The sequence below is a fragment of the Bubalus bubalis genome, chromosome 21 (assembly GCF_019923935.1).
Source record: "Bubalus bubalis isolate 160015118507 breed Murrah chromosome 21, NDDB_SH_1, whole genome shotgun sequence".
Taxonomy (NCBI): Eukaryota; Metazoa; Chordata; class Mammalia; order Artiodactyla; family Bovidae; genus Bubalus; species Bubalus bubalis.
Genome location: NC_059177.1, coordinates 1683189 through 1706921, shown reverse-complemented (window position 1 = coordinate 1706921; position 23733 = coordinate 1683189). Strand labels below are relative to the sequence as shown.

Here is a 23733-nt window from a genome sequence, read left to right as displayed (position 1 = left end):
CCAGCTTAGGGAACAGTTGTCTAAAAGTGTTAGCATGTGCTACTCATTTTATGGAGGTTGATTCTTAGTGATATACAGGTTAGCGTTTTTTATTTCAAAAGCTATATATTTCACTAATATCAGTTAGAATTTGAAGAACATTTTTGAGTAACATTAAGTTAGTGTTAAGGGTGCCATGTGACAAAAATTGTGAAATGATATGTCAGTGGCTGGAGCCTGGGAAACTTTGTGCTGGAAGACAGAAAGGAGGGACTACTCTGGTGGTCCCGTGGTTAGGACTCTGCACTTTCACGGCAGGGGCTGCAGGTTCAATCCCTATTCGGGGAACTAATATACCATGCACCTTGGGGGGAAAAAAAAAAAGACAGAAAGGAAAAAGTGAGAGGAAAAAAAGAGGATGGGATCTGAGAAATAAAGATAATGCTAGCTCCATGTAAAGTGCATGAGGTCATAAAGGGGAAAGTTCACACAGTGGAAACCCAAAATCAGCCTCGCAGTTGTACAGGCTGCAGCTCTGGCCTGAAGTGTGTCTGGGTGTACACGCTGGGGGACTCTGAAAATGTAATAGGAATAGGAGTAATAGGAATAGGAATCCTGAGAAGGTGACTGTTGAGATATAGGGAGATCGTCCAAAGAGTAGTGGACGCCTGCCGCAGAAACAACTGAGAATTGTGAATGTTTAACAAACCTTCTTTTTTGAGGTTAAGTATCTATGATCTTTAGAAGGAAACATACTGTTCAAGAAGCTTGTACTTTTACATAATTAAACTTTATTTTACTCTGTTTTTCAGACATTAGTGAATTTACTCAGTGCCCGAGATACGAATGTTCTGCTGGGCGCCCTTCTGGCTCTGGCTAGTTTAGCTGAAAGGTGAGCGCTTTTTTAAAAGCTGTGCTGCTGTAGCGACTCAGATAGGAGAAATGCAAAATTTATTTTGTTACCTAAACATGAAATGCCATCAATATATTGAAGAGGAATGGGATGGAAATGCATCATTTTAGAATTTAAGTTGGAAGAGCAAAGCAGTTAACAATTTTTTTCTGACCAGAAATATTTACCTACTCTTTTCATTCAACCCTCAGTTATTTCTACTTTCGAATTGCACATTTCTTTGACAGTTGAATCTCCCTTACTGTCTTTCTTCATTCTGTCCTCTATATTTAAGACTTTTAAATATTTTTGCCCTTTAAAAAATTCTAGATAACCCTTTCAGAGATTATGACTATTTTAAATAAAAAACTTTAAGTATGTTTTTATGCCAGTCATTTGATCACTGTTTTGTTTTTTCCAGCTTTATTGAGGAATAATTACACATGTAATTTTATGTATTTCAAGTGAATAATGTAAAGATTTGATACACATATACACTGTGGGCTGATTACCAAGACCAAGATAATTAATACCTCTTCACCTCTCTCTTTGGTTCTGTGATAAGAACATGTAAATTCTTCTCTCAGCAACTTTCACGTGCACGACCCTGTGTTACTAACTGTAGTTGCCAAGCAGTTGGGTCTTTAGTGCACAGTCTTCTCATACCCGAAAGTGTGTGCACTTTAACCCACAGCTCCCTGCTCCTGCTGCTTCCGGCCCCTAGTAAACACCTGCTATTCTGTTCTCTGTTTCTATATAGTCAGTTTTGCTTGTTTATTTTTAATTTCACATGTCAGTGATGCCATATGGTAGTTGCCCTTCTCTGTTTGGCTTATTTCGTTTAATAGAATGTCCTCTAGGTTCATCCACATTATCAACAATGACAGCATGTTTTTATGGCTGAATAATATTCAGTCATGCACCCAATTATATTCACTTGTAACTATGTATAAATATTCAACTATTACATTTCTCTATTTCATCTGTCAAAGGACCTGTAGCTTGTTTGTGTTTCTTGGATATTGTGAGTAATGCTCCTCACTGCTTTTTAGTGAACACCCTATGAATTCCCCTCTCCAGTGGGAACTGTGTTAATCATCATACTGTTATTGAACAAATTTAAGTTTATGACATGTAATACTTACTGAATGTTGGCATTTAATGTAGCCCCGCTCTATAGAGCCATATTGCATTTTGCTTCTCCTCCTGGGATAATATGAGGACAAAGATATTAAATATGTGGATGCAGTATCAATAAAAGACATTTCTCATAGTTACTAATACTTTTCAATTTGTAGTCCAGAGTGTAGGGAGAAGATAAGTGAGCTCAACATTGTAGAAAATCTGCTGATGATTTTACATGAATATGACTTGCTTTCCAAAAGGTAGGATTGCTAATACGGGAAAATGGCAGTGTCTTATATTTGATGAAAATGATGGTTATTATTCTAATTATGCCATGTTACATTGCTAACTGAATATCACGAGTCAGCTTTGCATTTATTTTCTATTTAATATATATAAAGTAACAAATAGTAAAGAGGTATATCAGTTTATCTCTAGTCCTGTCTCACTTCTAGAACTGGTCATATATTAGAAATATATAAATACATGATTGCATCTTTAATACTTTTGTTTACTACATTTATTTACATCCTATCTCCTTAAGGAAAGAAACTCTAAGGTGGCTCTACTTTTAGTAATTTCAGATTGTGTATTGAATAAATGATTAGATTCCTAAAATCAATTTTGCTTTCAGTTCAGTTCAGTCTCTCAGTCCTGTCCGACTCTTTGCGACCCCATGAACTGCAGCATGCTAGGCCTCCTTGTCCATCACCAACTCCCGGAGTCCACCCAAACCCATGTTCATTGAGTCGATGATACCATCCAACCATCTCATCCTCTGTCTTCCCCTTCTCCTCCTGACCTCAATCTTTCCCAGCATGAGGGTAGTTTCCAATGAGTCAGCTCTTTGCATCAGGTGGCCAAATTATTGGAGTTTCAGCCTCAGCACCTCAACATCAGTCCTTCCAAAGAACACCCAGGACTGATCTCCTTTAGGATGGACTGGTTGGATCTCCTTGCAGTCCAAGGGACTCTCAAGAGTCTTCTCCAACACCACAGTTCAAAAGCATCAATTCTTCAGTGCTCAGCTTTCTTCATAGTCCAACTCTCACATCCATACATGACCACTGGAAAAACCATAGCCCTGACTAGACAGACCTTTGTTGACAAAGTAATGTCTCTGCTTTTGAATATGCTGTCTAGGTTGGTCATAACTTTCCTTCCAAGGAGTAAGCGTCTTTTAATTTCATGGCTGCAATTGCCATCTGCAGTGATTTTGGAGCCCAGAAAAATAAAGTCTGACACTGTTTCCACTGTTTCCCCATCTATCTGCCATGAAGTGATGGGACCGGATGCCATGATCTTAGTTTTCTGAATGTTGAGCTTTAACCCAACTTTTTCACTCTCCTCTTTCACTTTCATCAAGAGGCTCTTTAGTTCTCCACTTTCTGCCATAAGGGTGGTGTCATCTGCATATCTGAGGTTATTGATATTTCTCCCAGCAATCTTGATTCCAGCTCCTGCTTCATCCAGCCCAGCATTTCTCATGATGTACTCTGCATATAAGTTAAATAAGCAGGGTGACAATATGCAGCCTTGACGTACTCCTTTTCCTATTTGGACCCAGCCTGTTGTTCCATGTCCAGTTCTAACTGTAGCTTCCTGACCTGCATATGGGTTTCTCAAGAGGCAGGTCAGGTGGTCTGGTATGTCCATCTCTTTCAGAATTTTCCACAGTTTATTGTGATCCACACAGTCAAAGGCTTTAGCATAGTCAATAAAGCAGAAATAGATGTTTTTGTGGAACTCTCTTGCTTTTTCAATGATCCATTGGATGTTGGCAATTTACTGTTTCCTTTGCCTTTTCTAAAACCAGCTTGAACATCTGGAAGTTCACAGTTCATGTATTGCTGAAGCCTGGCTTGGAGAATTTTGAGCATTACTTTACTAGCATGTAAGATGAGTGCAATTGTGCGGTAGTTTGAGCATTCTTTGGCATTGCCTTTCTTTGGGATTGGAATGAAAACTGACCTTTTTCAGTCCTGTGGCCACTGCTGAGTTTTCCATATTTGCTGGCATATTGAGTGCAGCACTTTCACAGCCTCACCTTTCAGGATTTGAAATAGCTCAACTGGAATTCCATCACCTCTACTAGCTTTGTTTGTAGTGATGCTTCCTAAGGCCCACTTGACTTCACATTCCAGGATGTCTGGCTCTAGGTGAGTGATCACACCATCGTGATGATCTGGGTCGTAAAGCTCTTTTTTTGTACAGGTCTTCTGTGTATTCTTGCCACCTCTGCTTAATATCTTCTGCTTCTGTTAGGTCCCTGCCATTTCTGTCCTTTATTGAGCCCATCTTTGCATGAAATGTTCCCTTGGTATCTCTAACTTTCTTGAAGAGATCTCTAGTCTTTCCCATTCTATTGTTTTCCTCTATTTCTTTGCATTGATCACTGAGGAAGGCTTTCTTTTCTCTCCTTGCTATTCTTTAGAACTCTGCATTCAAATGGGTATATCTTTCCTTTTCTCCTTTGCTTTTCGTTTCCTGTCTTTTCACAGGTATTTGTAAGGCCTCCTCAGACAGCCATTTTGCTTAAAGCAAGTAAAATACACTAAGATAGCTACTGACTTATTTCGTGACCAAAACAGAATCTAAAGTAAAATGAATCATTCTCACTTGAACTACATTTTGCCCTAAAAACTTACTCTATCCAGATATCTGTTAGGTTAACAAGTTGCAACCTGTGTCATTTGATACTTAGTTGAGTATCATTTGATACTGAGTCAAAAAAATCATAATATTCTAAGGAAGCAAAATAGTTAATAGAAATCCCAGGCAATAAAGCACTGACATTTAACTCATAGTAAATCCCTTGAAATCTTCTTCTAAGCCAATTTAACCCTCTTTTACCAACTGCAGTGGTTGGTATAGATTGGGTTGTCTGCCATTTACCTAATAGACCCTGCATAGGTATTGAAAAACCAAAAGTGAGTGAGACAGGGTTGCACAGTGTAGGGGAGGGTCAGACACACGAGCCATCAGTTCCACCCCAGTGTTGTAGTTGATGTGGTTGGTGAGGCACAGGACAGATACCCTGGGGGCAGGGCACCTCCAATTGGAGCAAGAGGTCATTCCAAGTTTCCTAAAAGAAGGGGCAATTGTCCGGGCAGTAAAAGGGACAAGTGAACAGAATATTCTCCCCCTGGAGGCGTGCAGTGATGTGAAGAGATGAGCGTGTGTGGGTGGGTGCAGCCGCAGCAGGGTGCGGGAGGGGTGCAGAAAACTAGTTCAGCAGATGGCGATGAGTTAGAAATAGAGTTCACTTTGGCCAGCCCTTTACAGGCCAGGCCCTGCTCTAAGCACTTCTCTGTGTTGACTTGTTTAATCTGAACCGTAACTTTTTTCCCATATTTTACAGATAAGACACCTTTAACTAGGTTATTGATGGGCTGTTTGTGCTAAATAGTGTGGCTTTTATCATGAACATCATGGAGACTCACAGATTTTAAGCATGATCGGATGGATTTCGTGGGAACAGTTCTTCTGATTTTAGTGTGTGGGGTGTGGGATTCAGCCACACAATGAGATTCACTTAGAACGAGGAGGGAAGGTGTGGTGTAGTAAGTTTGAGAAGGTGAAGAACGCAGTCTACCAAAGCACATATGTTCTGAATGTCAGAGCATGAAAGTTTGGGAGGGGGAGGAGCTGTGGAAATTAGCTCGGGTCGAGGAATTGTGGGGGCTTCCCAGGTGGCACTAGTGGTAAAGAACCCATCTGCCAATGCAGGGGGCGTAAGAGACGCGGGTTCCATCCCTGGGTTAGGAAGATCCCCTGGAGGAAGGCATGGCAACCCACTCCGTATTCTTGCCCTCAGTATTCATGGAGAATCCCATGGACAGAAAAGCCTGCTGGGCTACAATCCATAAGGTTGCAAAACATTGGACACAACTGAAGGGACTTAGCACACACACAAAGAATTGTGAGTCCAGATAAGAATGGGAATGTTGGAGAGGTGGGTGGCTGAGGCACTTGTATCGTGAGCGTAGTTGAGCATCTCTAGGATGGAGGGACAGTGGGGATGGCTACTGCCAGACTCACAGAAGAATTAGCCCCAGTGCTTGCCTCGGAAACCGGGGCACTGAAGGTTCCCCACTGCAGGGACAGGTTGAAGAGGAAGTGTCTTGGAGGATTCCCAATCTTTGGCTTGGAAATTGAAAAGGCTGTGGTGTCCTGGGTCCAGATCAGGAACATGAGAGGAAGGGCTGATCTGTGGAGGAGGATAAGGACTTTGAGCCTAGAGACAGTTGGGTGAGTGCCTGTGGAGGACCTAAGTGGCTCGCTGGAAACTCCAGAGGCTGGGAGTGATGTTTGCATGAATTCTCCATGTAGGGCAGAGAGAGGGTCTGAGGCCATAAGAATAAATGACACCATCCCGGGAGAGTGTTCGGAGTGTGAGCCTGGAGGATAGGATGGTTCTCTGAAATGTCTGTCATCATAATATTTCAGAGCTTAGTTGAACCTTATGTCTTATCCATCATTATCTTTTATTCTCCAGATGTTCACTGAACACTTTGCATTTAATTTCCCTGGATCATAGTGTTTTTTGCCATCATGTATTAATGTCTCATTTTTTAAAAAAAGATTTATTTATTTGGCCACGTTAGGTCTTAGTTGTGGCATGCAGGCTTAGGTGCCCTGAGCATGTGGGCCTTAGTTTCCTGACTAAGGATTGAACCCATGCCCTCTGCAATGGAGGGTGGATTCTTAACCACTGGACCATGAGGGAAGTCCCTAATGTCTCATTTTTATAATCACATGATAAGTTTCTGAAGACTAAGAGCTTTTATATTTCTTTGGTCTTGAGCATAGTGCGGTCCCCATTGTATGTACTTGATGCCTATTTGCTGGTTAGTAGGTTTTTAGCCAGACCAATGGGGATATCATGAAGATGTGACTTAAAAAGTGGTTACAAAGGGGTAAATTTCTGCAGGAGAAATTTGGCCCCCTGCCTGTTTTTGTAAATAAAGGTTTATTGGCACACAGCTGTGCCTGTTGGTTTTTGTGTGTTGCCTGTGGCTGCTTTTTCTGTGTCAGTGTGACTGGGTAGTTGTGACAGAGACTGTAGGGCCTCCAGAGCTACAAACACTTAGCTGTGGTCCAGCCTTTACAGAAACGTGTGCAGACCAGGATGTAGAGCGCGCTAGCGCCATGGTCTGTGCAAGTGAGCAGCTCAGTGTGAACCAAGCCAGGCCGGTCCCACTGAGCTGCGCGCACCCCCTCCCCCACCCCCACCCCCATCGCAGGCTGACAGCCGAGCTGCTGCGCCTGCTCTGTGCCGAGCGCCAGGTGAGAGAGCAGGTGAAGCTCTACGAGGGGGTCCCTGTCCTGCTCAGCCTGCTGCACTCAGACCACCTGAAGCTGCTATGGAGTGTCGTCTGGATTCTGGTGCAGATTTGCGAGGACCCAGAGACCAGCGTGGAAATCCGCATCTGGGGCGGCATCAAGCAACTTCTTCATATTTTGCGAGGGTGAGTCAGGGAGGCCTTTCACCTGTTTCACCCCGGTTGATGAAGGCTGGGGTCTCAGCCGCTTGAAGGCAGGGTGGGCACATGGTCGGCTAGCTCCCCTCTGGTCTTTGGTCATATCTCTTCTGCAGTCATTTTTACTTGTAGTAAATAGGCTCTTCGTCAATGTTGGGAGCATTTGTCTTTTTAGCTTCTTGGTGAGGGGGAGCCCTGACATGTTTATCTTTGCATCACCAGCCTCCAGGCTAGTGCCAGGGGTAAAGGAGGCCTTCACTCTGCAAATGTGGGCTGAATAGAAACCCAAAGAAAACATTTGTCTGGCCACCCTTCTTGAATCAGTATATGCATATTGTAATCCCAACAAGTACACTAGTTACTACTGTTTTACTGAAATGTCTGTGTGTGCATATATGTCACTCATCTATAGAGAGAAGGCAAAGCCTGCATGGCAGGAGCAGGTGTATAATCCTTAGCTGAAGCAGAGAAAATACTGTCCATCAAATGGTTGCATGTTACTGGCCCTGGTCCAGTTGCTCCTCTTGTCTCTCTAATCTCCACGGCAGTGCTCTGAGCTATGTGAACATCTTGCTGTCTCTCTTTTAAAAACAGAATTCAGTGATGTTCAGGGCCATGAATCTGGGGAAGGAATGGTTTGTTAAAAGAGTTGCAAACTGAAATGCTCTTGAAATATGTTGCAAAAATTATAACAGTAACAACAGATAGTAGATATTATGTGTATTACGTACATTGAAGTATTGAATAACAACATCTATTGGTACCATTAGTGGGAGGGTTCTATTACGTAAAATTATTATAAAGCGTAATTCACCCCTCTAGATGCTGAATTAAAGGTGAAAAGGATTTTATATCTGCCTAGGAAAAGATCACACTTATCTGTAGTATGTAAATAAAGCTCCTTCTAATAAGAGTAGCATCGATTTTAATATAACATGCTGTCACATCAGCGTCGTTGGGACTGCTTACTGCACCTGTAACGTGCTGTTGGGGAGCCGGGTGTCATCGCTGCCACTCTGAGGGAGCTCTCCAAAGTGTAAGAATGGGCTAGAGATCCGAGCAGTAGCTTTCTCAACAATCTCTGTCCTTACCAAAACCAAGGAAAAGATGTGTAGACTGTTGACAACCTTCTTGTTTTCATGAATATCACACAAAAATCTCAAATACTTTAAAGTTTAAATTATAAGTCTTTCATTAGTAATGTGGCATGATGGGTTACCCTAATAGTCAGAGTAAGTCCGGTTGCAGATGATTTTCCCCACTTGAGTTTGTAGGATGACGATGGTGGCGGTGGTGATACGTTTTGTTCCATGAGAGTTATTACAGTGGCTGTGGGGAGCCCTCTTGGAGAGGAGCTATTTTCTTGATGATAAAATTAAATTATATAATAGTTAAGCAATATTTCAAGGACAGTGCCTGCACAGAACTGAGTTTAATATAAGGCACTATTTTCCTATTTTGTTCAAGCCATAACTATTCTTGATAGAAAAGGGTTCTTTTACATCTAAAAAAAGTAATTTTCCCAGTCCACTTCTGTGGTACAATGTTAGACATCTCTTCCGTGGAAAGATGCTATATGTCAACACTTCTTCTGTGTTAAACATTACTCAGTGCTCTGGGAGAATTATGACCCCAGCTGGGTAAACAGTATCCTTTCAGAGCTTGGCTGCCTGGAGCTGGTACGAGGCTGCCAGGTTGTCTGCTGGCTGGAGTATGAACAGGCTGCATTGTGAGATCCAGTCATGCCCATTCACCTGCAGTCCCAAACTCAGAGGCAGTAACTAAAAGGTTCCATGCTCTTGATCAGGCAGAGTGAGCCCTGACATTCAAGTTTTATCATAATTGAAGATCACTGATGGTGACTATCCCTAGACCTGGCTCCACTGTCTTCCCTGTGCTCCCCAAAGGAAGGACAGAGGGCCTGGGCGACTCAGGAGGGAGGCCGGGGCCCCATCCACGTTACATTTGGGCATATACAAATCTAGGTAGAGCTGCTGTCATGACAAATAAATACGAAAAAACAAACAAACAACAACTCTGGGCCATCACGCAAAACAAAAGGCAACAAAGCAAATAAAGACAGATAAATAATCTGCTGTGGAAGATGTTACACCAAGTAAATAGAAAATCCAATGCTTTGTTTGGTTAAAGACTGAACAGACCGTGAAGTTTATGAAATGAAATTGAACGTGAGGTGATAGAACAGTACAAAGGAGAGCAGGATGACTGTGGAGCTGGGAGAGATGAGAACTTAATGCACAAACCCAGGACAAGGAAGAACGTGGAGTCAGTGAAAGGAAGGGCGTGCCTGATACCATTACACACGACACAAGGGAAGGGGACGAGGGAGCGAGAGCAGCTGGAAAATGAAGCATATGGCCGCGGAACATGTGGGTAATTAACATCCCTAAGGTAAAGAATAAAACCAAGGGAAATTTTGCAAAGCCTCAGTGATCTAATAGAAGAGAACTTCCCTAAGATAAAAGAAGACTGACATTTAATGGAAAATGACAAAACCCAGAATGATGAAGACCAAGATGTATTCAAGTAAATGGCAGAGGAAAAGAGTTCAAAACAGAGGCAGCTGAATGAAACAGAGAGAGATGACTCCTACATCACACCGTACACAAAAATCATGTCTGGTAAGTTTGGAAGGTCAAACAATAAAGATAACATAGGAGAAAACTTTATGATCTGGGAGAGGCAAGACTTCTCAGATGGAAACCAGAAAGCACTGACCGTGAACTGCCATTGGTAAATCGGCCTGTGCATTGACTTTTCTTTTTCAGAGACAGAAATTTTGTTTCTGATCGTTCCTCCATTGGAAGCCTGTCTAGTGCCAATGCGGCTGGCCGAATCCAGCAGCTTCGTTTGTCAGAAGATTTAAGCCCTCGGGAAATACAAGAAAATACTTTCTCTCTTCAAGCAGGTATTTATATCACATTATTATGTTTTATTATTTGATACTGTTTGACTTTATATTATTCTAAGATTATAAGGATAATATTAATTAGGCCCAATTTATAACTATAAAAACTGTGAAGTTAAATTCACGTGGATGCTTGAAACTTCTTGGTACCAGTGTTGGAACTGCAGGTTAACGACACCCCAGACTTTGTGTTCTGGACAGGTGCACAATCAGGAGTTGGACTCCTGGCCCCTTCTCCTTACAAGTTCCGTGCCCTAGTGTATCAGCCCTCCGAAACAGTTCCTGCTCAGACTGTAAAGGTTACTTTGTATAGAGTATTTAAAGCGCGCACTATTTGTCCACCATCGCGGACAGGCACTGTGCACCTGCTCCATGAGGGCCTGTGCTGGGCTCAGGGCGGACGGTGCCTGCCCACCTCCCCCAGCGCACAGGCGGCCTGGGGTGGGCGCACACTTGGGTTACACGGAGAAGACAGGCACCGGCCAGCACAGCTTGGCTGCCTTTCCCCAGAGATGTGCCAGAGGGGAAATCAGTGTTTGTTTTAAAACCAACTCTTTTAAAAAATTATTTCTTTATGTGGGTGCACGAGGTCTTTGCTGTAGCACAAGGGATCTTTGATCTTCATTGCGGCATGCGGGGTTTTTAGTTGCATCATGTAGGATGTAGCTCCCTGGCCAGGGCTTAAACCCGGGCCCTCTGCAATGGGAATGTGGAGTCTTGGTCACTGGTCCACCAGGGAAGGCCCAGAAAATTAGTGTTTTTTGAGGAATGACCCTGCCAGTGAAGTTCTCTGAGGCAGGGAGTGAGAGTGCTGGTGTAACCGTGCACGTGCAGCCATGGGCATGAAAGACTTGGTGTTTGGTGGTTTTCATTGCAGCCTGCTGTGCGGCCCTCACGGAGCTGGTGCTGGACGACAGCAACGCCCACCTGGTGGTGCAGGTGAGAGGGCGGGCGCCGGGACCACGCTGCCGTGCAGGGAGCCCACTGCGGGCGGCCCTGGGGTCCCAGATCATGGCCTCTGTGGTCCCAGCAACGTGGTCTTAAAATACTGTAATATCTTACCTAACATGTAGGATTCCATTTTATATTCTTGTCCTTCCCCTGTTAACTCACTTAGCTTTCAGAGACCTGCCATGTAGTTGACTGATGGTGTGCATTTCTTATATTATATGCAGTTTATTTCATTCTCTTTATCCTTTTTAAAACAGCTATCCTGAACTGCTTTAATCTGGGGCACACAGGATGCCATGAGCCAAGAGGACATCAAGTTATTTAGGGTATATGCCCAGTGGGATGGCAGGGTCATATGGATGAAACACAGCAAACAAAAATATTTATTGCTGGGGGACTAATTTCACAAAACACACAAAGCATCATTCAGTAACCAGCTTACTACATATAGAGTCATATGTATGTGTGTGTGTGTGTGTGTATAAATACACACATTTGTATACAACCCTTTAATGTGTTTCTGTTATAAAACTTACTTCCTGTTTGTTGGATTTTACAGAGGAAACTTTTTTTTGGGGGGGTCAATACATCAACTTAAAAATATATAAATTCATAATGTTAGTTAGGATCAGGTCAGCAGTGATGAGAGTCCCTGAGGAGTTCAGCAGGTCAGGGCGGCTGGTGAGGCAGGGGGAAGCTCAGTCCCATTACTGTTAACTTGCTGGCTTGGCCTCTGGAAAAGTATTCCGCCTAAGCTTTGACTTTGTCACGTATAAAACAAGGAAACCGTAAGACTAATTCACATAATAGCTAGTAAGTCAGAAAGAGAAAAACAAATATCGTATATTAACACATATATATGGAATATAGAAAGATGGTACTGATAAACTTATCTGCAGGGCAGCAATGGAGATGCAGACACAGAGAACAGACTTGTGGACCCAGTGGGGGAAGGAGAGGGAGGGACAAACTGAAAGAGTGCCATGGAAACATACATTACCATATGTAAAATAGGTAGCCAGTGGGAATTTGCTGTATCATGCAGGGAGTGCAGACAGCCTCTGTGACAACCTGGAGGGGTGGCATGGGGTGGGAGCGGGGAGGGAGCTTCAAGAGAGAGGGGACATGTGTATACCTATGGCTGATTCATGTTGATGTGTGGCAGAAACCAAAAATACAATATTTACAACAGTATTGTAAAGCAGTTATCCTCCAGCTAAAAATAAATTATTTTATAAAAGACTGAATGCAGTAAGGCAGTAAAACTCTGCACAGTTATAAATGTCCACGTAGAGAATTTAGTAAATTATGTATTTAATAGATAATACAAAAGTACCAGTAAGGTAATACATTTTGTTCATTTCTCCATGTGTATATTTGTATTAGAATAAGTCTAGAAAGAGGTTAATTGTTTATACAAATAGCATTCATTTTTAAAAATATATTTTCTCTTAATTTTCTCTTTTCTATACTCATTTATCTCCATGCATTGTTTAATTAACAAAACAATAAAGGGAGAAATATTTTATATATTATAAATTTATATATTATAATTGTATTTTATAATTTTATATTTAAAATGCAAAATATAGAGAGATATTTGGATCCCTTAACTCTGCTCACATTTTGGTTCCTACTCTTTGTTTTTAAAGTATTTAAATCACTTTTAATTGATGTACTTTGTTATCATCTTTAATGACAGTTGAAATTTTAAGATGTGGTTATACCCTTTGATGTTTAAACACATTACCTTAACATCTTTAATATTGTCCTATAATATTTACTCATGGTTCCAAAATTATACTAACAGTTCTTCTTTAATGTTTTAAAGTTGTTCTTTTCTTCTTGCTCACTGATAACATGGCATCTTTATTCTTCCAGGAAAATGGTATATATACAATAGCAAAATTAATTTTACCAAACAAACAAAAGAATGCAGCAAAAACTAATCTATTACAGGTAAGAAACATATCTATTATTCTTTAATATCAAGTTACTGGAATCTGGGGAAATTTTGATAAAATGAGGTATGATTTTTAGAACTTGTAGGTTAGCACTGGTCCCTTGTACTAACCATGAGAAAAATACCTGGTGAGAGAGGCTGGAATGGAAAGAAATGCTGTCAAAACAGTGTAAAAGATTTAATAGTAATTTCTCCATAGGGAGATAGGTGATTTTATTTAGATATTTTTTTGCTTATCCATAAGTTCTGTGTTTTAAAAATATTGCTTGTATATCAGCAAAAAAAGGCAGGGGGTGGGGTGGGAAATTATGTGCTGTATTTAAGCATGGAGCACAGTCGCTAGCCTTTCTCCTTTACAAAGGCAGACTTGTAAAATGGATCTCAATAGATGAGAAGGTGCTGGTTGGGTGAGTGAAGGGGTGGAGTGGACACGCATGGCTCCTACTCCAGAGCAGATGAGCATACACAGAGAAGAGCATGGACACAGCACGAAAGCCTGGCAGCTTAGAGAGTGCTTTGCTTAGGGCAGGTGTGTGGGGGTGGAGGAGGAGGGGGAGTGCCTTGGGAGAGGGGGCCTGGTGGTTAAGAAGGGGTCTCATTCTGCAGGATCTTATATGGACACCAGAGGGCAAGTGTTCCCCGAGACATTGGAATAATAAAATCAGAGTCAGAGGAAGCCTTTGCAGCTGTTGAAGTTCATCCCTTTTTTCAAGTCATTAGAAAAGGAAGTAAAATGTGACATTTGCCTTCAAGCTGACTTCGGGGCTCTCACCCAGAATGATCGTCAGACCCTCAGAGAATTTGTGGTGGTGTCTGTGGGCTGGCAGACAGAGCTGCCACTGAGAACACACAGGTGTGGGGATGACTGTCTCTCAGGGAGCACAGAGGCCCGACCTTGTGCCAGAACAGGACAAGTCCACCCTCTACTGGACGTGCAGCCTGTTAGGTCATCAGAGGGTTTTAAGGAATTTTTACAGAAATTCTCCCAAGACACACACAGGTTCCCCACTTCTCATAGCCACTTGCTTTCTCACCAGGCTCCTTTGTGTTGTCTTGTTATCTGCCTGACTTTTCCAGGCCGTTTTGTTTGTGACCTTTCTATACTTAGATCACTGATTTAATGAGATGATTCCAGACTTGAATTCAGCAGACGCTAGTCACCCTTGTGGTGGCCTCAGGTGCAGGTATAGCTGCAGGCCCGGGGCTCTCTTGCTGTCTTTTCTCAGCACTGCAGAATTTCCAGTGTTTATTTTTCTCTGGTGAACTCTCACAGGCTTCTTCTGAGTGTTCTCGGGAGTGACTGTAGATGGTTCCATCTGGGGACTGCCTTAGACTTTACTCAAGAAACCAATTTGTCACGTTGGAGTCCACTGTGCCTGTGGATATTTTCATATGTCATCATTTCTAGGGTTTATTTTCTCACGAAAACTATATAAATATTGAGGCATACGTAGCAGGCTAGAAACAAAATAAACCTCGAGCTCCTGGAAATCTTGTGACATTTGGTTTTCTCGGCACAGGAATTTTATTTCTTGTCTCTGTGCTCCTTTTGTACGTTCTAGAAAGGAACTAACAACAGGCACTGAATCAAACAAGGCCCAGACCGCTAGCCTTCCGCAGGGCAAATGCTTTTTAAACACAAGAACTCTGGTGTTTCTGTCACCTGTTTTCAGTTATGAGCTGTGGCTCCCACAGGCACCAGCCATGCTCACTGTAGAGCCGCGTTAGTGTCCGCTTCGTGATCATTCTATCCTGAAAATGTTTTACTCTCTTGAGCTACCATTTGAGAATCACATATCCTTCTATTTTCCAGTGTTACGCATTCAGAGCCTTGAGGTTTCTCTTCAGTATGGAAAGAAACAGACCACTGTTTAAAAGGTATGAGTTTAGAGAAATTCGGGTGACCTGTGATCTTTAGATTCAACTGTTTTCACAGGCCTGCTTTATATGCAAATAGTAAGAAAAGAAAAAGTCAAAATGCAAACCATGTGTCCTCAGATTTCTTAAAATCCACAGATAAAGCAAATCAGCCCTAAATGATATCTTAACACGGAAGGTTTGCAGAGTGACGAGGAAGCACACGAATCAAATCAGCACACCTCTTTTCATTACCTGTGACTGCTTCAGTGTTTAGTTTTTCTCTCTTTTTTAAGACATTAACCTTTAAAGTGATGAAATAAAAACATGTGCTTGTTTTTGCCCCTTCAGAAATGTCCAAAGTTGATTTAGACATTTCCTTTTTTAAAACATTTTGGCTGTGCTGGGTCTTTGCTGCTGCGCACAGGCTTTCTCTAGTTGCGGGGAGCAGGGTCTGCTCTCTCGTTGCAGAGCACAGGCTCTAGAGCGCGGGTTCAGGAGTGGGGCCATGGGCTTCGTGCCCCGCAGTGTGTCGGATCCTTCCTGACCAGGGATCGAAGCCGAGTGCGCCGCGTTGGTAGATGGGCTCCCGAGCACTGGACCCCCAGGGAAGTCCTAATCACTGCCTTTTAATCAATAGAGGAGAAAATACTTATCTGGATGCTCTTCATAGGATAGGAATTCATTTGTAGGGTGGGAAGCTGGATGTCCCTGGATCACAAGGCTGTGTGGCGAGCATGACGGAAAAGCCACCACCTCAGGAAGCAGGCAGTGGTTACCCGCAGGTGTGGCCTGTGCACCAGAGAGGCGGCAGGTCGCCAAATCAAAGGCCCAGGTTCTTATAAACCAGAACGGAAATAAAACCCTGAGTTAATTGAACATCTTTTGTTCAGAGTGGGACATTTTGTGTTTTTACTTTATTTCTACATGACACATTTAGGGGAAAAAGGAAATATTAGTTATTCATTGCTGTTATTCAGTCAGTAAGTCATGTCTGACTCTAGGTGACCCCATGAACTGCAGCATGCCAGGCTTCCCAGTCCTCTACTATCTCCTGGAATTTGTACAAACTCACGTCCATTGTGTCAATTTCAGTTTAGTTGCTCAGTTGTATCCAACTCTTTGTGACCCCATGGACTGCAGCATGCCAGGCTTCCCTGTCCATCATCAATTCCCAGAGCTTGCTCAGACTCATGTCCATTGAGACAGTGATGCCATCCAAGCATCTTATCCTCTGTCATCCCCTTCTCCTCCTGCCTTCAGTCTTCACCCTTCTCCTCCTGCCTTCAGTCTTTCCCAGCATCAGGGTATTTTCCAGTGACTCAGCTCTTCACATCATGTGGCCACAGTATTAGAGTTTCAGCTTCAACATCAGTCCTTCCAATGAATATTCAGGACTAATTTCCTTTAGGATGGACTGGTTTGATCTCCTTGCAGTCCAAGGGACTCTCAAGAGTCTTCTTCAACACCACAGTTCAAAAGCATCAATTCTTTGGTGCTCAGCTTTCCTTATAATCCAAAGCTCACATCCATATATGACTACCGGGAATGTATGTATTTCATAGCTTTGACTAGATGGACCTTGTTGGCAAAGTAATGTCCCTGCTTTTAAATATGCTGTCTAGGTTGGTCATAGCTTTTCTTCCAAGGAGAAAGTGTTTTTTTATTTCATGGCTGCAGTCACCATCTGCAGTGATTTTAGAGCCCCCAAAACAAAGTCTGACACTGTTTCCATTGTTTCCCCATCTATTTGCCATGAAGTGATAGGACTGGATGTCATAATCTTAGTTTTCTGAATGTTGTTTTAGGCCAACTTTTTCTTTCTCCTCTTTCACTTTCATCAAGAGGCTCTTTAGTTCTTCTTCACTTTCTGCCATAAGGGTGGTGTCATGTGCATATCTGAGGTTATTGATATTTCTCCTTGCAGTCTTGATTGCAGCTTGTGTTTCATTCAGCTGGCATTTGCATGATGTCCTCTGCATAAAAGTTAAATAAGCAGGGTGACAATATACAGCCTTGACATACCCCTTTAGCAATTTGGACCCAGTCTGTTGTTCCATGTCCAGTTCTAACTGTCGCTTCTTGACCTGCACACAGATTTCTCAGGAAGTGGGTAAGATGGTCTGGTCTGGTATTGCTATCTCTTTAAGAATTTTCCACAGCTTGTTGTTATCCACACAGTCAAAAGCTTTGGCGTAGTCAATAAAGCAGAACTAGATGTTTTTCTGGAAACTCTCTTGCTTTTTTGATGATCCAACGGATGTTGGCAATCTGATCTCTGGTTCCTCTGCCTTTTCTAAAACCAGCTTGAACATCTGAAAGTTTGTGGTTCACGTACTGTTGAAGCCTGGCTTGGAGAATTTTGAGCATTACTTTACTAGCATGTGAGATGAGTGCAATTGTGCAGTAGTTTGAACATTCTTTGGCATTTTCTTTCTTTGGGATTAGAATGAAAGCTGACCTTTTCCAGTCCTGTGGCCACTGCTGAGTTTTCCAGATTTGCTGACATATTGAATGCAGCACTTTCACAGCATCATCTTTTAGGATTTGAAATAGCTCACCTGGAATTCCATCACCTCCACTAGCTTTGTTCGTAGTCATGCTTCCTAAGGCCCACTTGACATCACATTCCAGGGTGTGTGACTCTGGGTGAGTGATCACACCATAATGGTTATCAGGGTCATGAGGATATTTTTTGTCTAGTTCTTCTGTGTATTTTTGCCACCTCTTCTTAATATTTTATGCTTCTGTTAGGTCCATACCATTTCTGTCCTTTATTGTGCCCATCTTTTCATGAAATGTTCCCTTGGTATCTCTGATTTTTTTGAAGAGATCTCTAGTCTTCCTTATTCTATTGTTTTCCTCTATTTCTTTGCATTGATCACTGAGGAAGGCTTTCTTATCTCTCCTTGCTATTCTTTGGAACTCTGCATTCAGATGCTTATATCTTTCCTTTTCTCCTTTGCCTTTAGCTTATCTTATTTTCTCAGCTATTTGTAAGACCTCCTCAGTCAACCATTTTGCCTTTTTGTATTTCTTTTTCTTGGGGATGGTCTTGATCCCTGCCTCCTGTACAATGTCATGAACCTCCATCCATAGTTTTTCAGGCACTCTGTCTGTCAGATCTAATCCCTTGAATCTATTTCTCACTTCCACTGTATAATTGTAAGGGATTTGATTTAGGTCGTAGTGGTTTTCCTTGCTTTCCTCAATTTAAAGTCTGAATTTGGCAATAAGGAGTTCATGATCTGAGCCACAGTCAGCTCCTGGCCTTGTTTTTGCTGACTATATTGAGCTTCTCCCTCTTTGGCTACAAAGAATATAATCAATCTGATTTCAGTATTGACCATCTGGTTATGTCCATGTGTAGAGTCTTCTCTTGTGTTGTTGGAAGAGGGTGTTTGGTATGACCAGTGCAGTCTCTTGGCAAAACTCTGTTAGCCTTTTCCCTGCTTCATTTTTTAATCCAAGGCCAAACTTGCCTGTTACTCCAGGTATCTCTTGACTTCCCACATTTGCATTCCAGTCCCCTATGATGAAAAGGACATCCTTTTTGGGTGTTAGTTCTAGAAGGTCTTGTAGGTCTTCATAGAACCATTCAACTTCAACTTCTTCAGCATTACTAGCTGGGGCATAGACTTGGATTACTGTGATATTGATTGGTTTGCCTTGGAAATGAACAGAGATCATTCTGTCATTTTTGAGGTTGCACCCAAGTACTGCATTTTGGACTCTTTTGTTGACTATGAGGGCTACTCCATTTCTTCTAAGGGATTCTTGCCCACAGTAGTAGATATAATGGTCATCTGAGTTAAATTTGCCCATTCCAGTCCATTTTAGTTCACTGATTCCTAAAATGTCAGTGTTCACTCTTGCCGTCTCCTGTTTGACCACTTCCAATTTACCTTGATTCATGGCCCTAACATTCCAGGTTTCTATGCAATATTGTTCTTTACAGAGTCACACTTTGCTTCCATCACCAGTCACATCCGCAACTGGGTGTTGTTTTTGCTTTGGCTCTGTTCTTCATTCTTTCTGGGGTTATTTCTCCACTCTTCTCCAGTAGCTTATTGGGCACCTACAGACCTGGGGAGTTCATCTTTCAGTTCCCTATCTTTTTGCCTTTTCATACCGTCCATGGGGTTCTCAAGGGAAGAATACTGAAGTGGTTTGCCATTCCCTTCTCCAGTGGACCACATTTTGTCAGAACTCTCTACCATGACCCGTCCATCTTGGGTGACCCTACATGGCATGGCTCATAGTTTCACCGAGTTAGACAAGGCTGTGGTCCATGTGATCAGTTTGATTAGTTTTCTGTGATTGTGGTTTTCATTCTGTCTGCCCTCTGAAGGATAAGTATAAGAGGCTTATGGAAGCTTCCTGATGGGAGATACTGACTGTGGGGGAAACTGGGTCTTGTTCTGATGGGTGGGGCCATGCTCAGTAGATCTTTAATCCAAAAATCTGTTGATGGGCGGAGCTGTGTTCCCTCCCTCCCATCATTGTGTTGACGATGCCACCCACACTTCTCATCCCCTGTCACCCCTTCTCTTCCTGCCCTCAGTCATTCCCAGTATCGGGGTCTGTTCCAGTGAGTTGGATCTTTACATCAAGTGATCAAAGTATCGGAGCTTCAGCTTTAGCACCAGTCTTCTAATAAATATTCAAGGTTGATTTCCTTTAAGATTGACTGGTTTGATCTCCTTGTTGTCCAAGGGACTCTCAAGAGTTTTCTCCAGTGCCACAATTCAAAAGCATCAATTCTTCAATGTTCAGCATTCTTTATGGTCCAACTCTCACATCCCTACATGACTACTGGAAAAATCAGCTTTGATTATATGGACCTTTGTTGGCAAAGTGATATCTCTGCTTTTTATTATGTTGTCTAGGTTTGCCATAGCTTTCCTTCCAAGGAACAAGCATCTTTTAATTTCATGGCTGTGGTCACCATTATTCATTATTATTATTCTATTATATATATTTATTCATTATAACCTTTTATTTCAAGGCTGTAAATCACCAGATGGTCAGTACCAAAAACAGATTATGTTTTCTGCAGCCCAAGATAGAGAAGCCCTATACAGTCAGTAAAAACAAAACCTGGAGCTGACTGTGACTCAGGTCATGAATCCATATTGTAAAATTCAGCCTTAAATTTAAGAAAGTAGGGAAAACTACAAGGCCATTCAAGTATGATCTAAATCAAATCCCTTATTATTATACAGTGGAGGTGATGAATAGATTCAAGGGACTAGATCTGGTAGACAGAGTACCTGAAAAACTATGGATGGAGGTTTGTAAAACTGTACAGGAGGCAGTGACCAAAAGCATGCTAAACAAAAAGAAGTGCAAGAAGGCAAAGTGACTGTGTGAGGAGGCTTTACAAATAGCCAAGGAAAGAAGAGATGTGAAAGGTAAGGGAGAAAGGGAAAGATATACCCAGCTGAATGCAGAGTTCCAGAGAATAGCAAGGAGAGATAAGAAGGGCTTCTTAAAGAACAATGCAAAGAAATAGATGAAAACAATAGAACGGGTAAGACCAGAGATCTCTTCAAGAAAATGAGAGATATCAAGGGAAAATTTCATGCACAGATGGGCATAATAAGGACAGGAACAGTAAGAAGAGATTAAGTTAGAAGAGATTAGAAGAGATTAATTAGAAGAGATTAACAGTTAGAAGAAATTAATCTCTTCTAACAATCGGAAGAGATTAAGAAGAGGTGGCACAGACTAATTATACAAGACGAATTATACAAGAAAGGTCTTAACCATGATGGCATGGTCACTGACCTAAAGCCAAACATCCTGGGATGTAAAGTCAAGTGGGCCTTAGGAAGCATTACTACAAACAAAGCTAGTGTAGGTGATAGAATTTCAGCTGAGCTATTTCAAAGCCTAACATATGATGCTGTTAAAGTGCTGCACTCGATGTATCAGCAAATTTGGAAAACTCAGCAGTGGTCACAGCAGTGGAAAAGGTTGGTTTTCATTCTAATCCCAAAGAATGGCAATGCCAAAAAATGTTCAAATTACCAGACAGTTATACTCATTTCACATGCTAGGAAGGTTATTCTCAAAATCCTTCAAGCTAGGCTTTAGCAGTATGTGAACTGAGAACTTCCACATATACAAACTGGGTTTTGAAGAGGCAGAGGAACTGGAGATCAATTTGCCAGCATTCATTGGATCATGGAAAAAGCAAGGGAGTTCCAGTAAACCATCTACTTCTGCCTCATTGACTACCTTAAAAGCTTTGACTCTGTGAATCACAGAAAACTGTGGAAAACTGTTAAAGAGATGGAAATACCAGACCACCTTACCTGTCACCTGAGAAACCTGTATGCAGGTCAAGAAGCAACAGGTAGAACTGAATATGGAACAATGGACCGGTTCAAAATTGAGAAAGGAGTACGTCAGGGCTGTATATTGTCACCTTGCTTATTTAACTTATATACAAAGTACATCATGTGAAATACCAGGCTGGATGAAACACAAGCTGGAATCAAGATTGCTGAGAGAAATATCCGCAAGCTCAGATACACAGAAGATATCACTCTAATGGCAGAAAGTGAAGAACTAAAGAGCTTCTTGATGAAAGTGAAAGAGGAGAGTGAAAAAGCTGGCTTAAAACTCAACATTTAAAAATCTAAGATCGTGGTGTCTGGTCATATCACTTCATGGCAAATCAATGGGGAAAAAGTGGAAGCAGTGGCAGATTTTATTATCTTGGACTCCAAAATCACTGCGGATGGTGACTGCAGGCATGAAATTAAAAGATGCTTTCTCCTTGGAAGGAAAGTTATGACAAACCTAGACAGCATATTAAAAATCCGAGACATCACTTTGCTGACAAAGGTCCATATAGTCAAAGCTATGATTTTTCCAGTAGTTGTGGATGTGAGAGTTGGATCATAAAGGAGGCTGAGTGCCAAAGAACTGATGATTTCAAATTGTGATGCTGGAGTAGACTCTTGAGAGTCCCTTGGACTGCAAGGAGATCATACCAGCCAATCTTAAAGGAAATCAACCTTGAATATTCATTGGAAGATTGATGCTGAAGCTGAAGCTCCAATACTTTGACCACCAGTGCAAAGAGGTAACTTATTGGAAAAGACTCTGATGCTGGGAAAGATGGAAAGAAAAAGGAGAAGGGGGCAGCAGAGGATGAGATATTTAGATAGCATCACCAACTCAATGGATATGAATTTAAGCAAACTCTGGAAGATAGTGGAGGGCAGAAGAGCCTGATATGCTGCAGTCCATGGGGTTGAAAAGAATCAGACAGGACTTAGTGGCTGAACAATAACAACAACAAATCATATCGGTGGACTTAAAAGATTTTAATAAACCTAAACCCTTGAAACCAGTAGCTTGGAAATGATGCATAAATATCTTCATTTTTATTCATCTGTATTTTAACTTTGTTTTAATAAAACATTCAAGAGTTAGGTTAACATTTACCTCCTCGGGTTAATATGAGGACTGACTCAAACGGCATTTGTGAAAGTGCTCTGTGTTCAGTAAACATCCAGTAAGCATCCATTCCTACTATGTTTGATACCATACCCCCAAATGTCTTACAAATAAAATTTCTGTAAAATCTGTGTCATATCTATTTGTTTTATTGTGGCAAAAAGCACATAACATGAGACGCACTCTCTTACACTGTTAACTGTGCAGTCCAGTGTTCCTAACTATAAGCGCAGGGTGGTGCAGCAGATATCTGGAACTTTCCTTTCCAGTTACTTTTCCTTACCCCCTGAGACATGTGTCTCTAGTTTATTTTTGTGGGATAAGTTGGTAAGCATTATTTCCCCCATTTTTTGGCCAGTATATTTAATGTAATTGACCTATGAGTGCACCAGATCCAAAAGGGAAGGAACAGGCCAGACTTTCCAACTCCTACATGAAGTATGTGTATGCATTTTTCTCTGTAGACTTTTCCCCACCGACCTGTTTGAGACCTTCATTGATATAGGACATTATGTTCGTGATATCAGTGCTTATGAAGAATTAGTATCAAAGTTGAATTTATTAGTGGTAAGTCTTGACTTTTAAACTAATTTGGCAGGCTGCCATGTGGTTAGCCTAGTGACCTGTTTCCTTTTCATTTTTTGGTTAGGAGGATGAACTAAAGCAAATTGCTGAAAATGTTGAAAGCATTAATCAGAATAAAGCTCCTTCGAAATATATAGGCAACTATGCGATTTTGGATCATCTCGGCAGTGGAGCTTTTGGCTGTGTTTACAAGGTGATCTTGCCTTCAAACAGCATTTCCGATGTTTCCAAACAAGTTGCATGTCCCCCTGCACACTCACATACACGTGAATTGGAGCGCTTGTTGGTGAGCAGGTAGAAATAAAAAGCAGAATGATTTTTGTCCAAGAGACGGCTGCACTGATATATCTCACTCTCAGCTCTGGAAACTGGCCACTGACCTTTGAAGACAAAAAGTATCATTGATCCCTCACGCACGTAGTCAAAATGGCTTGTCCTAATGCATGACACATTCTCCAAATTCACACCGGTGTTTCTGTACTTATCCAGTAAAATC

General features: G+C 41.8%; 1 protein-coding gene across 3 annotated transcripts in view; it reads left to right on the top strand.

Moving 5' to 3' along the window:
- NEK10 (NIMA related kinase 10) overlaps positions 1–23733 on the top strand; it is a 284563-nt gene that overhangs the window by 83237 nt on the left and 177593 nt on the right. For all 3 annotated transcript variants that reach the window (XM_025271976.3, XM_025271973.3, XM_025271975.3), the window contains 9 exons: positions 792–871; positions 2170–2256; positions 7243–7467; positions 10269–10408; positions 11286–11347; positions 13241–13318; positions 15136–15200; positions 23117–23219; positions 23302–23430. In XM_025271976.3, the coding sequence (XP_025127761.2) occupies positions 792–871; positions 2170–2256; positions 7243–7467; positions 10269–10408; positions 11286–11347; positions 13241–13318; positions 15136–15200; positions 23117–23219; positions 23302–23430 (969 nt within the window). The remainder of the gene's footprint in view (positions 1–791; positions 872–2169; positions 2257–7242; positions 7468–10268; positions 10409–11285; positions 11348–13240; positions 13319–15135; positions 15201–23116; positions 23220–23301; positions 23431–23733) is intronic.